We start from the raw sequence: 16,290 nt of genomic DNA on the forward strand, positions 1-16,290 counted from the left end.
ATGAATGCACGCTGACCAAGTGCCAAGCTCTTTAAAGTCAAGAGCTCAGGTAAGCCTCACCTTTACCCTGTGAGGTGAATGGTAGCATTATACCCACTTTACAGATGAGGAAAGTAAGGTACAGAGATGTTTAGCAGCATGTTTAATATCAAGTTGGCTAGATAAATTAGCAGCTTGGGATTTGCAGATACTACTATATATAAAACAGATAAACAATAAAGTCTTACTTTTAGCATAGGGAACTATATTCAATAGCTTGTGATAATCTATAATGCAAAAGAATATGAAAAAAAATATATATATATAACTGAATCACTATGTTGTACACCAGAAACTAACACAACATTGGAAATCAACTATACTTCAATTAAAAAAAAGATCAAGTTGGCTAGAAAATGTTACAGCTGGATGGAATCCAAGTGTTTCTTCCTGTTGAAACAGGACCACAAACTTTTCCTCTTCTTCCTTATTCTCACATCTCTTGCTCCTGTTCATGATTTAGCTCATTAAGACTAAGAGGGGATGGGGCCCAAGCCCAGAACGCCTACCTGGTGGGTGTTGATGGACTGCAGCCCAGTGACTATCCAGTCCACGTCGGGCAGGGGCGAGCCAGAGCCATTGCAAGTGATGACAGCGTTGTCACCCTCTCGTACGGTCAGGTTGACATGACTCACACTGATCTCTGGGAGGTCTGGGAGGGAGAACAGGATGGGCAGATGCTGACTACCAAGACTCCATCCATGGAGTCAAGGGTGGCACGTCTTACTTTGTCCAATAATGACTCCAACACAGCCTGCTTGAGCTCTTGGAAGCCCCCCAAGTCCCAGAAGCTTCTCACCACCTCCCCAGCAGAACTTAAGCTCATGCAGTTGGACTCTCCTCCATGGCGGTGAGGGGGTGGGGGTGGTACAGTTGCTCAAGGAATGCAGTTCTAACCATGAAGTCACATGGCATCTTCTGCTTCTGGCACTGGTTCTCAAAAATGTGATCTGCTTCAGACTCCTCTGGGGAGCTTGCTAGAAATTCAGATTTCCATACTCATCTCCAGACATTCTGATCTCATTAAGTGTATGCTTGGGACCAGACATCTCCTCTAAAAGTGCCTTAGATGCTCCTGATGCAGGAGGTTCAGAGACCACACCTGGACATACACCGTTTCAGGTGTGGTTGACAGGTAACTCAGAGAGAGAAAGGACTCTGGTCCGATGAGAAAGGACACATTTAACCCCTTTCTGCATCCCTGAAATCAACCTTCCCATGGCTGGCTCCTGAAGGGACAGGAATGACCAAGGAGGGAAGAGGAGAGCCGGACCTGCACCCAGTGCAGGGTTCAAGGCGGGGGAGCTGGGCTGGGCAGTGGGAAAGGAAGGCCCTGGCTGCCGGGCTGATGTGCAGCCCCATCTCTCGGGGCTGCAGGCCGGGCGGCTCACTCACCACACTGGCTGATGTTCATGCGGAAGAGGGGCAGCTGGGAGCCGTCGGCACTGATGCAGTAGAGGTTCTGGCTGTTCAGCTTGGCCTCCCCCTGCTCCTGCCACAGCTGCATCCAGCGGATGTCACAGCTGCAGTTGAAGAAGTTCTGCTCCAGCCTCCTGTGGGCAAGAAGAGAGGGAAGGGGACTCCTGAACCGAAGATGGCCCAGCTCCCTCCCGGGGATCTGAGGCCGAGGCGCCCAGTTGCTCTTCAGGGATCAAGGAGAGAGGGATTGAGCAAGGTCTCCAAAGAAGTAAAACATTCTTAGTTAAGTCCATGAATGTATTTCATTTTAAAACTAATAAACTCATTAGAAAAAAAAAAGGAAAAAAATCCACTCCACTTAACTCACCTGGCAAAGGAACCTTTTAAATACATCAGCTTGGGGAGCTTCTCTTCTCCAAATCCTCAGTGGTTTCCCATCTCATTGAAAGTCAAAGTCAAAGGTCTATGAGATCTGCACCACCTTCCATCCCTCTCTGACATCATTGCCTACCTCCCCCTCCACCTCTCTTCTTCAGCCACATGGACCTCCTGCCTCAGGGCCTTTGCACCTGTTGTCCTTTGTGCCTACAGAGTTTTTACCCAGAACAGATCTTCTAGATTGTCTCCCTGACTTCATTAAGGACTCATATGGCCTTCCCAGACCACCTCTGTAAGAAAGCCACCACCAACCCCTGCCCTAACACTGCCTACTATTTTCTTGCTTCTGGTTTTCATCACTGCCCAGCACCACTTCAAACATTGATTTGATTGCTTGTTTAGTATCTGTCTCCCCAGCTAAACCTTAAGTTCCGTCCAAGTCAGAGACATTGCCTGTTGGTTCAGTGCTGCACCCCCAGTACCTATAGCTGCACCTGCGACACAAATGCCTGTTGAAGGAATGAAAGGAGGTGGGAAGAAAGAAGTTATTCGTCCTGGGGAGAAGGTGGTTAGCAGTTTCCAATATCGGCTCAAAGCCCATCTCGGAACCAGTTTTATTCCTTCATAAATGCAACAAAATCCTTAATAAGCATCTTTCCATGTCTGGCTGTGGGCTGAGTGCTATTGATATGGCTCCTGTTTCCCAGAAGCACTCATCTTGGTGAAGAAGGATGTCTGATGCAGGAAGAGTCAAGTTCAAGGCCTTCCTTCTCCGCTGATTCTCCTTGTGACTTACAGCAAAGCACTTCCCTTCTAGAAGGGCGTTTTCTCATTAGGGGGACAATTGAAGGGCATTAGCTGATGTAAAACTCTCAAAGGGCACCTGATAAATCTGAATACCTGGCTCAGTAGAGGGAACATGAGTCTCTTTCTGGACCAGTAAGGGGATGACTCTGTTGGTGCCCAGAGGAGGGGCACTTGGGTAACTGCACTAAGACCTCGGGCATTTTTGACAACTGGCAAATTCCAAAGTAGTGAAGCATACATCAGAATCAACCAGCTTTCCGAAAAAATTGAGACCCTTGGGGTTGGATTTGGTGTTTTCTAGCCAATAGGACACCACAGGTAGAATGTTCAAACATCCCTGCACGCTATCTTCTTGGTCTAAAAGTACCTGTGACTTTTCCTTACACACCACACTCTTTCAGAAACGGAGAAGGGAACCAACCTTTCTTAAGCATCTGCCTCTCACAACTACATTCAGAGACAGCCAGTCTCATTGCCATAGAGATGAGAGAGTCCCTGCTACGTTTGGAGGAGTCCAGTCACGTGTTCAGGGTCCCTCGGCTGGTGTGTGACAAAGCAGAGCTTCACACCTCAGCCTGCTGGACTCCAAACTCCATGCACTTTCCCCACCATCTATCATGTATAAGGCACTGCTCGACAGGAGATGCAAAGGGGAGCAAGCAGGACCCCTGACTTTGGGGCTCGTGGAGGGAGAGACTAGAGGAAGAACTGAGGAGATGTTGCAGGCTGGGCTATGGAAACGAGAAGGAAAGGCTGCACCATGGCAGAGAATTTGTGTCAAGGAGCATTGGGAAATGAAGCTGGAAGGCTGAGTAGAAGCCAGATGGCGGAGGACTTTCGCTGCCACATCAGGAAGCTTGAAATTCATCCAGGAGGCAGTGGGAATCATTGAGGCCCTTGGAGGTGGAGAATGATGTGAACAAAACTGTGAGAAGAGTAATCCCACAATATTGTACAGGATAAATGAGAGAGGAGGCGAGCTAGAGCCCGGGACACCAATTCTGATGGCTTATAAACACAGGGTCACTGTGCGCAGCGGTAAAGTTCACATGCGTCTCAAAGCACCCAGCCAAAGGGGTGCATGGGGGATGAAATCCAGTCTGCACACCCCTGACCAGACCCAGGGCCTGGCGTGGGGCTCTGTCCACCCAGCAGGGGCATCTTTTCTCATTCACACATAGGCACCATACAGGCTGGCAGGATCCAGGTCAGTGCTGTCAAACTTTTGGTCTCAGAATTCTTTTTCAGTCTTGGCAATGACCGAGGGCCTCAAGGAACTTTTCTGTGAATGATATCTACCACTATTTACCATATTAGAAATCAAAACTGAGAAAATCTTAAGACACAAGAATGCATCAGCACACTTTTAAAGAGTATAAGAAGATGTTCAAGATCAGCTGTACTAGAATATGATTTTATCAAAAGTTGACAGTTACACAAGCTGTTTTAGGTGTCAGTGCCTTTCTGAAGGCAACATTTAATCAAGAGTTTCCTTAATAGAGTTATTTTGAAAAGATCCAGAATGTCTCTTTCCTGTCTAGCTTTCATGTTGTTTTATAGCTCTCACTAAGTGTATTTACCTATGCAAAAGATTTATTAAAGCATAGAAAAAGTGGGGGGGGGAGAATGCATTAGCACAAATGCCATCAATCATCAGAGGAGTGATGTTAGCATATGTCACGTGGCCTCTGCGAAACCCCACTGCACGTGGGAGTGAAAAAGGCACATAATGTCTCAATGCTATGAAAATAGATTTAACCTCGTGGCCTCCCTGTGAGGGTCTCGGGGATCCCCAGGGGACCCTGAACCAGTGTGTGAGATTAACCACTGCCTAGTTAATAAGAGCCTGGAGGAGAGAGGTTAAAAACTGGGGAGAGGGAAGGGGAAAATGGGAACAAATGTCATAAAGAAAGACGAGATGGTATTTGGTGCTTTCCTGGTGGGAGAAGAAGAAGAAAGAGTAAAAGGCTCCAAGGGTTTACACTCCAGGGACAGGAAGTCAATGGTGGAGGGGAGTGTCTTCGGTTGAAAACAGAAGAGAAGAACCCAGTGGAGAGGCAGAGGGTAAACATATGAGGAATGAAGTCGGGGCAGAGCCAGGGATGCAGAGGGGAAGGTGAGGTCCTAGCGCAGAAAAGTGAGGGATGAGGTCCAGGACCTTCGGAGGGATTTGCCCTGGGATTAAGGCAAGATGTCTCTGTGGCTGATAAATGAGAGAGAGAGAAGAGAGAAAAGATGGACAGGAGAAAATGAGGGAGAAGGAGGAAGAATAATAGGGTAATAACATTTGTATCACATTTCACATGCCCAACACCATGCTGAACACCTTACAGGCATCACGCCATTTGACTTTCAGAGCAAGGAGGAAGCACGGGGAAGGGGGCGTCTGGTGGCTTCCCTTGGGAACACAGGTCAGATTAGCTGCCCGGCGTGAGTGGGGGAAAATGAGGTGGGGCACTGGTTTGGATCCACATCATAGCAGCTGCGAGGAGAGGTCTGGCAGCCCTGTTGGAAGGACGCTAAGGGTCCAGATGCTGGAATACATGCAAACTGAATCAGGTCAGCCTGGTTTTTCCCAGCTGCTTCCTTGACAAGATGTGTTCATTCATTATTAAGTAGCTGTAAAAATACAAATTATCCACCTGGGTGGAAAACACTGGATAAGTGAGAGGCTTGGCCAGGCTGCTTTAAGCCACACATGCTTTATTCAGTTCTGCCACTTGTCCGAGCCCTGCTGTGTATCCCAACAGCTCAGGGTTCCCCCAGAAAGGCGGACAGTGTCACAGCATCCTGAGGCTGGTGGGAGAATCTGGCGAGATACTTGGGACGTGTCTGAGACCCCGTCAGCACAGGCATGCTGATCGCTTGTTCATTTCCTGGCATCTTTTCCCTCCAGGATCTGCTCCAACAAAAGGCATGCATCATGAGACCTGGGCCTTTCCTCCAAACCAGAGTCTCCTGGAAACTGCAGAAGAACCCTGAGTTCTTCCCCCATCCCTCTGCACTTGCCACCTAGACAGCAAGACACACACATGGCAGAAAACATTTTGAGTCTGAGAACAGTGATGCCCTGGGCAAATCTGCCTTCATCTTCATATCCTGACAAGAGAGGGTCTAACAGTGAGGTGGACTGGAAGCAAAGAAGGGCAAGCCCTGGGTCTAAATGATGCTGTCCGTTCTCCCATCAAATCAGTAGTCTTCAGCCAGGATTTCAGGGGCAGACTCGAAGAGCCTGACACAAGCCTTCCCCTGCTCCATCAATAATGCAGGCGGCCCCATGAATAATACAGCAGCAGCTGCTTCAGAGCAAAGCTTACCAACACCCAGCCCTTGCCCCAAGATGGCCCGGGGCCTAATCGCCAGGCCCTCGGGGCTTCCTGCAGATTAACTCAGCCCCATCTGAGGGTGTGCACACAGATACTTTGCTGCACAACCGAGGCCAAGACTGGGTGTTTAGAAAACACTGGCTCCCCACCAGTCATCACGCTGGTTCTCTTCTCCCCTCCAGAGGTTCAGTGGTGCTGGTGGCAATCCTAGGGCCAGATGCTGGGAAATGGGGACCGGATCCAAATCTGTCGTCACAGAAGAAAGCATGCCCAAAGGGCACCTGGAGATGCCAGCAGTCCGATGGTAGACAAAGCACCCAAACAAAAGATCACAAAAGATCCAAGTTGAGCCGCTGTGACACCTTGGGTGAATATAGTAAACGAAAGAGTGCTGCCCAACCCCCGCCCCCAAAATATGTCAAAGTCCTAACCCTCCCAGTAGCTGTGAATGTGACCTTATCTGGAAATAGAGTCTTTTCAGATGTAATCAGTTAAAAATCAGGGGATGAAATCATTCTGGATTGATGGTAGGCCTTAAATCCAAAGACTGGTATCCTTATAAGAGAAAGGAGAGAAAGAGTAGAGACAAAGAGACAGGGGAGACGGCCACGTGAAGACGCAGGCAGAGGCTGGAGCAGCGCTGCCGTGAGCCAAGGAACTCCGGGAGCCTCCAGGAGCTGAAACAGCCAAGGACAGTCCTCCCTAGAGCCTGTGAAGGGCGTGTAGCCCTGCTGACACCTTGATTTTGGACTTCTGGTCTCCAGAACAGTGACCGAGTCATTTTCCATGGTCTGAAGCCACCAAATATGTTAAGGCAGCCCTCGGAAACGATCACAGCAAGTCACTTAATTCTCCAAGGCTCTGTTTTAACTTGTGTGAAAAGGGGGGTAATTGTGTTCAGCCTCCCTTCTTCACAAAGTTATCATGAGGATACATGGTAACATGCTTTGTGAAGTAAAAGGAGTGACACAGAGGCCAGAAATGATTATCATAATAACAGTATCATTATCACGATTGTTTAGTGACTTCTCTGAGAGTCGTGGCACGTGGTCAGGGCCAGGACTGTGAAAGAAAATGCCAGATCAGCCCAAATCCATCTCTGAAACCGAGTTAATATTTTACCAAGTCGATTAAATCTGCAAATTATACCAGAGGTAATTATCTTTTTGCTTTAAGAAAATGAAATATCCCATTCTATTTTAATCATGTCTGCTCCGGGCGTGCAGGGTACTAAGAGAAGCCTGTTCGAGATACACTAACGGTCCTCAGGGTATCTCTGGAAGGTTTCTGTGCTGTGAGTTTATATCCTCTGGTGCCTCTTGCCTTTGCCTGAATTGCACCAGGGGATTCAGAATCCAAGCTTCTTTTCTTTCTAATTCACGCTTTACTTCTAAGACAATCTCTTTGATTCTTGCTCTAATTTCTGGACAGACAGTTCCAGTCTTCTTGGTAAAGGAAAACGCCATCTTGCCATCACCAGAAACTTTGGAGAGCGCTGTGCAGTGTCAACTCAAGTATCTTCAGACCCGGGCCGTTGACAGAGTGCTGGAGACTCTGAAGCAAGTCTTGAAAGATGCCACCAGTTCTTTCAGTGAGAGCAATGCAGCTCGGACTGGTGAGAGGCAACACGTCAGGGGCTCGGCCAAGACCATACCTTTCATCTCACAAAAGTAAATGCGAAATGCAAGGGCTCGGAGGTGCTAACTTGTTTGGATTTTTTTTCCCCTTTGATTCCACTCAGGGGAGCCGCCATCTTGACAGTGGCTCCTGGACGGAGACACAAAGCACGTGGCGGGTGTTGCTGAGCTGTGTGAGAAAACGGCTGGTCTTTGAAGACAGAAGACCTGAGTTGGAGTAATGCCAATAATCACAGTGCAAATTCCCATTTCCTTGCCATATGATGTTGGACTAGTTATTCACTTGGTCAAGACTCAACTCCCTCATCTGTAAAATTGGGTATAAGGGAACCTCCCTTGTGGGATGGTTCCAGGAGTGAGACAGGACCTCGTATATATTAGGTACCCAATATATGCCTCTTCTTACTGGAAAAGTCACAGACACTCAGTCCTTCTGATGGGGAATCCCAACCGCACAAGTTCTCATATCAAAGATCAGAGGAGGGGCTGGTTGGGGCAGGCGGAGATCCTCAATGAGGGAATAAAATATGCTGAGAAATGGCTGAAGACTTCTGCAGAAGGTTGCTCGAAGACTCACACTTCTGCCTTGGTGATTTTCTGCTGCCCCAGTTCACAGAGCCATCTCCCCCTGGCCTCTCCTCTAGAGCCAAACTTCTTTCTTCTGGAAACACCCGACCCATCCCCACACCCCAGCCCACAGGCTGCGCCGGGCAGACGCTGGCAGTCTAGATGGCTCGTGGCAGACGGCGCCATGTGGGCTAATCAGGAAGTCAGACAAGGAGGTACTGCCCCCTCTTCCATTTGCCAGGAACTGGGAGTGTTTGGCTTCTAATCACAGCCACAGCTAAGAGCCAACACGCGGCCCCTCCAGCCAAAAGATAAATTTTCCACTCTCAACTTTCAATTCTTCCTCAAGAAAATAGACCCCCACCAGGGCAACTGCTCCTTAGAGGGGGCTTCTTTATTTTCTAATATAATTTTTTTCTTATTTAACAATAGGACAGAAATAAAATACTCCGTGGACATGGTGGCTGTCACGTGCTGACTCACACTGGAGGCAACGTCTTCATTTCTCCATAAGTCACGTCCAGCTCACTGGTAATATTGATCCCGGGCAAAGATGAATGCAGAGTCCCATGATCCTCTGGGAGAAATATGACATTTTCTTTAAACATATATCTACGGAGCAACTATTTCTAAAACTCCATGAAACAGGTCACCAGGGCACCATACCACTGATTTTGCAACCAGTGATTTTTTTTTAGAAGGAGCACTGAACGTTTTCTCAATAATTCCGCAACTGCAGACCCAGATATCCCCTGGAGGGAGGCTGTCCCTGGCCTCCCACAGAAGTGGCAAGTGTTCCAGGAGAAATAAATGCAAGACTCCCAATAAAGAGAGCCCGCAGCCCGCAGGGAACCTGATCAGTTCTAGGGCAACATAAGGAAAAACTGCAATCGTGCTTTTTTTGTTGTTGTTGTTTTTTAATTATTGTAGGACAGACCCTTGGGATTGAAGACAGACTGAAAAAGTTGGGAGATGGCTAAGCATAGTGGCCATGATCTTGAGTCCATACGCTCCCACTTAGTTAATGGGTGACCTTAACCAAGATACTTAACCTTGCTTAAGTACCTCAGTGTCCCCAAATGTGAAGTGATAGTAGTCATTCCTACTTTATAAACTTGTTATAAGGATTAAATTAAATAACGTACATAATTCGATTGCTTGGCACAGAGCCTGGCACAGAGTAAGAGCTCAGAAATCAGTGTTAGTGGAGATCGAAGGAGTCATGTTGATTTACCTCTAACATCTTTTCCACCTACAATGATGGGAATGAACACAACATATCCAGTGTAACAGTCTGACATTGACATGTCTGGGACACTGTCTAGTTTTTCAGTATTTTATAAACAAGTAAATCTATATTTACCTTTTTCCAAGCTTAGGTAGGAGTTTTAAATTGTTGTACATGTGGTTTGCAGCCACATGTGCCTAGAGAACTCTGATCACTATAACTATTGTGTTCATAGCAGAGAAAAAGCCTAGTGGGAGGGGTAAAATCCTAAGGAAGGAAAGAAACCCACAACAGTCTTATCTGAAACTCTCCAACACTGTCAAAGAGACCATCTCTGTACTTCCCAACACTAGGATGGCCTTTTTAAGCACTTAGATCCATAAGGATGAGTAAGGTATATATAAGACGGTCATAGGGATGTAAATATCCTCCTCCCTTACCAGCTGGTTCAGGAAAAGTAAGGTTATGACTCATCCTTGAACTCAGGTCTTACTAGGCAAAAGGAGGACACATGGGCTGGGGTCCAAGGCCATCGCCTCTTGGTAAAGGAGAGTAAAGCATTCAGTACATTTGGATCTGAGTCACCAAGCAAAAGGGAACACATGAGGAGTATCTCTGGAACCCTGACTCCCTAACTCCAGCCATGCCTCAATTCCTTTCCAATTTATTCCTTGATTTGTTCCCTCAACATAATATGCTGTCCTTCATGCACAGAGATGACCTCGATGACTCACACATCAACATGAGCTATTTTTTCCAGCAGTGGTCACGAGTTTTAACTCATCCATCCAACATGTGCTAGCACAAAATGGCTGGCTACAGTAGGAGTGCATTGATCAGCCTCGGAATGAAGCAAAGCTAAGCAGTCCACAGGCAGACTTAATAAACAGACAGCCTTAGCCCCTACTCAAGCCAAATAGGCTGACAGAAGGTCATGAGAAGTGGGAAAGACTTGCAGCTTGAAATCAGAGGCCGGGAGTCAAGTCCTGGCTCTGCCAATCCCTAGCAACGTGGTCTTGGCTGTGTCTCACATGGCCTTCTCAGGCTCAAAACCCTCACTTTAAAGTGCAGAGATATACTTTATATGAGAGGCATAATACCTACCTCCCATGATGCTTATGATGATAAATCAAAGGTCATGTAAACGAAAGCACACTTAATAATTGATTCACATATTACCAATGTTATTTATTACAAACTGATAAATATGCTTTATTATTATAAATGTCAATACTGTTATTACTCATTACGAACAGGTCACAAAACTAGATCCTTCTAAGAGATGAGAGTCCTGTCTTCTGAAATGTATTGTGCCCAGAAAGAGCATCAGAAATCAAGGGATGGGGTGGCTCACTCTCACTGAACATGGTACACCTCACGTCATCCAACCCAAGAAGCCCCCTCAGGTGTATGCCCAGCCTTAGGTGGCTCCACCCAACAACCTTTGACCACCCCTCCAGTGACATGAACAGTCTTCAAAGCCAAACTTACAATTCCCGAAGACTCAGCGTCTGGAAGAGTTGCCATGAGAGTGTGGTGAGCCGGTTACTGGACAGGTTTCTGTAAGATTGACAAATGAAGAGGAAATTAAAGGGCAGATCTGGCATTAGTCATGCTGTCTGTAGTAAGGTTGGTCATCTCATGGGAGCCTGGCTTTGTTGTTCTTTCTTTTGCTCCATTCTGCTGACAATACATCGGCCAGGAGTTGAGGCCACAGATCAGGTTTGGAGAGGATGCTGACACCTTTTAGAGGGCAAAGTCTTACAAATCAAATCAAATAAATAAAATTTCCTTGATCACCCTCCCAAATCCTCCTGCCACAATAAAATTCCAGAGAACTTTTTTTTTTTAATTCAGGTATAGTTGATTTACAATGGTGTGTTAGTTTTCAGGTGTACAGCAAAGTGACTGAGTTAGACACATACACACATATGTATTATTTTTCATATTCTTTTGCATTATAGGTTATTATCAGGTATTGAATATAGTTCCCTGTGCTATACAGGAGGACCTCGCTGTTTATCTATTTTATGTATAGCAGTTAGTATCTGCAAATCCCAAACTCCCAATTTATCCCTCCCCTTTGGTAACCATAGTTTGTTTCCTATGTCTGTTTCTGTTCTGTAAATAAGTTCATTTGTGTCCTTTTTTTTAAGATTCCACATGTAAGTGATATCATATGATATTTGTCTTTCTCAGAGAGCCTTTTTAAGGCCACATTCCTACAGGAGAACAGAGAACTCTCAGGGTATACAAGCCAGGAAGCATTCTCTTTTTTTACTAACATACCAAAAAAACCTGTACAAATTTAATGTATGCATCTTGATGAATTTGAAGGAAAATATACATCTGTGAAACTACTACCATAAACAATAGCATAAACTTTTTTTTAAGTTGAAGCACAGTCAGTTACAGTGTGTTAATTTCTGGTGCACAGCACAATGCCCCAGTCAGCAATAGCATTCATTTAACCGGCACCTCTAAAAGCTTCTTTCCTCCCCCTTTTTTTTTATTTGGTGATAATAACATTTAACATAAGATGTACCCTCTTCATAAATGTTTAAGTGTACAATACAGTATTGTTAAGGATGCACCACACTGTACTACAGATCTACGACTTACCCTTCTTGCTAAATGAAACTATCATGCCCTGTTACCAACAAACATTCTTAACGTGCACACAAGTCGCGAAAACTCTGCAGATCACCTACGATGCCTTCAGGCCAGTCCCTCCTCCAGCAAACACGCCCATCAATGATCAAGACATCAGCCTTTCTGTTCACACTTCTGTTCTCCTCCTAATGGCTATTTAATTGTTCTCATTAGGATGTACAGAGGAAAGGAGCAGTCATTAGTCTTCTGAATAAAAGAAGAAACACACCCACGGATATTACTTCGCCAGGCTCAACAAACAACTTTTGATGGGATAACTGATGCCTTGGAGGCAGCCGTTGGAGACTGCGAGCACTGAAGTGGTACCCCAGGCACCGTGTACTCGGCTACTGATGAGCACGGACAGCGGAAAGGATTGCACTTTGGTAAATATCTCTCCACACACACACAAGCACATGCGTACTTGTATCTATTAAACAGGCAAGTAATAAATGCAAACACAGACTCTTGTGTACGCACATGTGCCTGTGCACACAGGTGCACCTATATTGAGAGGACTTCTGCAACAACTATTTGTTGAGAGCCAAAGAGAGACTACACTAAAGAGTGAGGGGGTGGACAATAGATAAGGTCCCTCTGGAACTTCTGCTCATGTTACAAATGAACATGCAGGAGAAGTGCAGTTTGTGATGAGCAGAAGGAAGGGTTTAAACGACATGATGCAAGTAACTGATGGGGGAGAGACGGGGCTACAAGTGCCCTCTGAGACAGGGAGGTCAGAGCTGAGACACGAGAAGTGAAAATGGCCAGAGAGGAGGCCAGAGAGGAAAGAAGGCGGGGGAGAGTGGTCTGGGACCAGGAGGAGTGGGGGGCACGCCACACCCACCGTGCAGGCCAAAATAAGGACTTGGGATTTTATTTTAAGGAACATTGGGAGGGCACTGGATGGTTTTAAGTAGGGATGTGGCAGGATCCAATCACCATTTTTAAAAATAGGAAGCCAAGACTGGAAGCGAGCAGAGCAATTAGGAGCTGCTGCAGTATTCCAGGCAGGAAGAGGGAGTAGAGATAATTAGGCGGATGGATTCAAGCTGCGTGTGGGAGGTAGAGCTGCCAGAACTTTCTATTGGATTGGGTCGGGCAGAGGAGGGAAAGAGACTTGAGCAGCCAGGATAGTGGTGATGTCATTTCGTGAGCAGAGGAAGGCTGCAAAAGGGGAGCGACGGGGGGATCAAGAGCTGCCCCCTCACAAACATGAAGTTTGAGATGTGCATCAGAGATCCAAGGAGAGAAACGGAACAGCCCGTGGACGTGTAGGCCTGGAGCTCAGGGGAGAGGTTCAGGCAGGGTGAGGTCACTGAGAGTAGACACAGCTCATCAGAGGATCGGATATTCAAGCACAAGGACAACCTAAAGGAGAGGGCCTCCCCTTCTCATTAGAGGCAGCTTTATCTTTGGGGACAGCCCGTGACGGTCGAGGGGAAGGTGTCCTCATGGTGCAGGGGACTAGTGGCAAAGGGAAAGCGTCCCCCAAGTTTACTGTTCCACTCAGAGTCCTCCAGCCCACACAGCCCTCCCTAGGAGACCCCCCAACTCCCCGCACTCCCCACTTCCTCTCCGCAGGCTGTAGAGCAAGGGGAGGAGGGTGACAGCCCAGGCTCACATAGAAGCCTATTGCCCTCAATCCATCCGCATGTTCAGCTTCACAAAAGCCTTAAAAATGGCATATCTCATTCCTACAATCTTCCCCTTCCCCCACCGATCAGAAGGAAGAGATGACAGATGAAGTGCATGGTGACCACCTGAGAACACCATGAACGCCCAGCCCCCTGCACAGCATCTCCTGTTTGAGAGGGAGGAGTAGGGGATCAGACACACATGCCCATCAGCATCACTGACTTACACTGGGGAGTGGACCTGGGGCTCGGGGTCAAGGATAACAGGCTTTGGTGCCACTCTGCGTCTCCATTACCATGAGCCTCTAGGATGTCTCAATAAACGTGAGTGACTCATCCAGGTAGAAGTCTTCTGTTGTGTTTCGCTTTTCCTAGTTTACTGTCTACGCACAACAGCACCAGTGGCAGCCAAAGTTAGACAAGGTCCAGCCGCCTCGAGCTCTCCGCCCCGCTCCAGGGCTGCCTGGAACAAAGCCCTGGGTTCTAAAGCTGAGCAGCAGCTCCTGTGAGAGGCAGCACTGGGAACCCCAGATCCACGAAAGCCCTGGGACACTCGCCCTCCCTTCCCCCAGCAGGAAGGAGGAGGCGGGGATGGGGGAGCAGTCCAGGTGAAGAGCAGCCCGGGAGTGTACCGGGAGTTCTCGGGGGGCCCGAGGCAGGGAGCAGGCTGCCAGCAATGTCCTTTCACAAAGGTCATGTTTTGCTACATTAGGCAGAAATGTCAAGAGAAAATTGGATTCTGAAAGAAAGAAAATAACAGGCGTTCTGGGCAAATAAAGAATAAGAAATAGCATTATCTCCTTATTACCAGTTAGAGGGAGCGGACCCAGGACACCTGGAAAGGAGGAGGTGGGCTCCTGCTCTCCCAAGGGAGTCTCAGCTGCAGCTCCTCCCCACCCGTCCCCCACCCACCCAGCCCCAGTGGAAGAAAGGGCCCCTCGGATTCCTCCAGCTTTTTGACCAGAAGGAGTGGCCACGGCGCTGTTCATGGGTTCTGTCTATGACTGCTCGCTCCCCTCCTCAGCAACTGCCCCACTAGTGCACACACCACCTCCTTCTACAGTCCAGGTGGTCTCCTTTTCCCAGCCCCTCCTGCCCCTCCTGCCCCTCCAGGCATCCCTTCTACAAGCTGCTTTTCACCGAGGGCTTACTAGGCACCAGGGACTGGGGTACACACTTCCGCAGTCACGATTTCATTTAATATTTACGGCAACCATACAAGGTAGGGATTGCTATTATCTCCACGAAACAGATGAGGAAACTGGGGCTCAGAGGTTGCCTACCAAAGCTGAACAGCTCTGAGTCACCTTAACGTAAAGACTCTGGCAACAGGCAACAAGCGGCACAGCCAGGAACGTTTGCAGCCAACACACAGACCTATAAACACCCAGGTACATGGACACACCCCCCAGTGCGAGTCCCCGGAGACAGCGATGCTGGGCTGCACAAGTCCCGGGAGGAGTCTGGTGCGCACAACCTGCGCAACCGTACACAGCGCCCTGCTAGAGACACACAATAGGAGCATCCAGCCCCAAAGACAAACAAACACACGGAAGACGAGGAAGGCAAACATACACCCCAACCAGGGCAAACAGGGCACACCTCTGGCCATCCTGCCCTCATAGGCAATTATAAATGCTCAAGGTGCAGGGCAGCTGGAGAAGCAGAGACACAGGGCTTGAACCAACTCACCACCCACTCAGAACTCACTGCCTCTGATTTTCCTTCTAGCCGATGCCTCACCTGTATTCGCCTGTCATCAGTTATGGATGGGCTGGTTACCCTGCTTATCAGACAAAGCTTTAATTAAGAACCGTCCTGCCTCTGGGCCCCACAGCTGCCTCTTCCCTGAGCCTCCTCCCTAACAGATCCATTATCACCTGTCTCTGACTTTTGCTTCAGTCAATGGCCAGTTTCCAAGCCACCTGACCACTGGAATTAATTTGGTGAGCAAGATTTTATGAGATGACGCATCAAACACTTTCCCCAAATCAAGCTCCGTGACATTGCGCCCGTATGTCTCATCTGAGACTACCAAACAAAGCTGTTAATTTTGTCCTGCACTGTCGGCTCTCACAGCCCAGACTCCGGGGCCCAGAGCAATGACCGATAATGATGTAGCTACTGGGTGGGTGCTTTGGAAACAGGGAGCCAAGCATATAGATGGCCAAACTCTGACTCTGAGGAGAGAGAGGCTGAGATGGTCCCTCCTGCTTTAGCTCCTTGGTGAACAGGGAAACCCTCAGCCTGGTAAGCAGTCCCATGACCCTCCTGAAGGCACCCAACTGCACAGGACAGAGCCCCACGACTGGGGAGGCTGTCACCTTCTACCCTGAGAGCCCTACTGTCTAACAAAAGGGTCACTCAAGGTGGACTTGGCAGCCAAAGAAGCCAGGCAGAGGAATCCTTCTGTTACCCCAAACACACTGTGTCCTTTGGGGCTAACTGTTGAGGAGGGACACGAATTCCCACCCACAAAGTGGTCCTGAAGATGGAAGCTGTGTGGATTGCTGGGATGCAGGGTGTGGCTGACATTTGGAAGTGCCTCCCCTTTTATCAGCAGAGGCAGTCCCAGCAGGCAGGTTGTGTCTTAGGACTCA

The 16,290-nt window shown here is 48.0% G+C and overlaps 1 protein-coding gene across 5 annotated transcripts in view; it reads right to left on the reverse strand.

Moving 5' to 3' along the window:
- The window catches only part of NTRK3 (neurotrophic receptor tyrosine kinase 3), a 341,248-nt gene that overhangs the window by 227,365 nt on the left and 97,593 nt on the right, over positions 1-16,290 (reverse strand). For all 5 annotated transcript variants that reach the window (XM_072950746.1, XM_072950748.1, XM_072950747.1 and 2 more), the window contains exons 5-7: positions 10,893-10,961; positions 1,435-1,592; positions 549-691 (exon numbers count right to left, since the gene is read on the reverse strand). In XM_072950746.1, the coding sequence (XP_072806847.1) occupies positions 549-691; positions 1,435-1,592; positions 10,893-10,961 (370 nt within the window). The remainder of the gene's footprint in view (positions 1-548; positions 692-1,434; positions 1,593-10,892; positions 10,962-16,290) is intronic.

This window comes from Vicugna pacos, chromosome 27 (assembly GCF_048564905.1).
Source record: "Vicugna pacos chromosome 27, VicPac4, whole genome shotgun sequence".
Taxonomy (NCBI): domain Eukaryota; kingdom Metazoa; phylum Chordata; class Mammalia; order Artiodactyla; family Camelidae; genus Vicugna; species Vicugna pacos.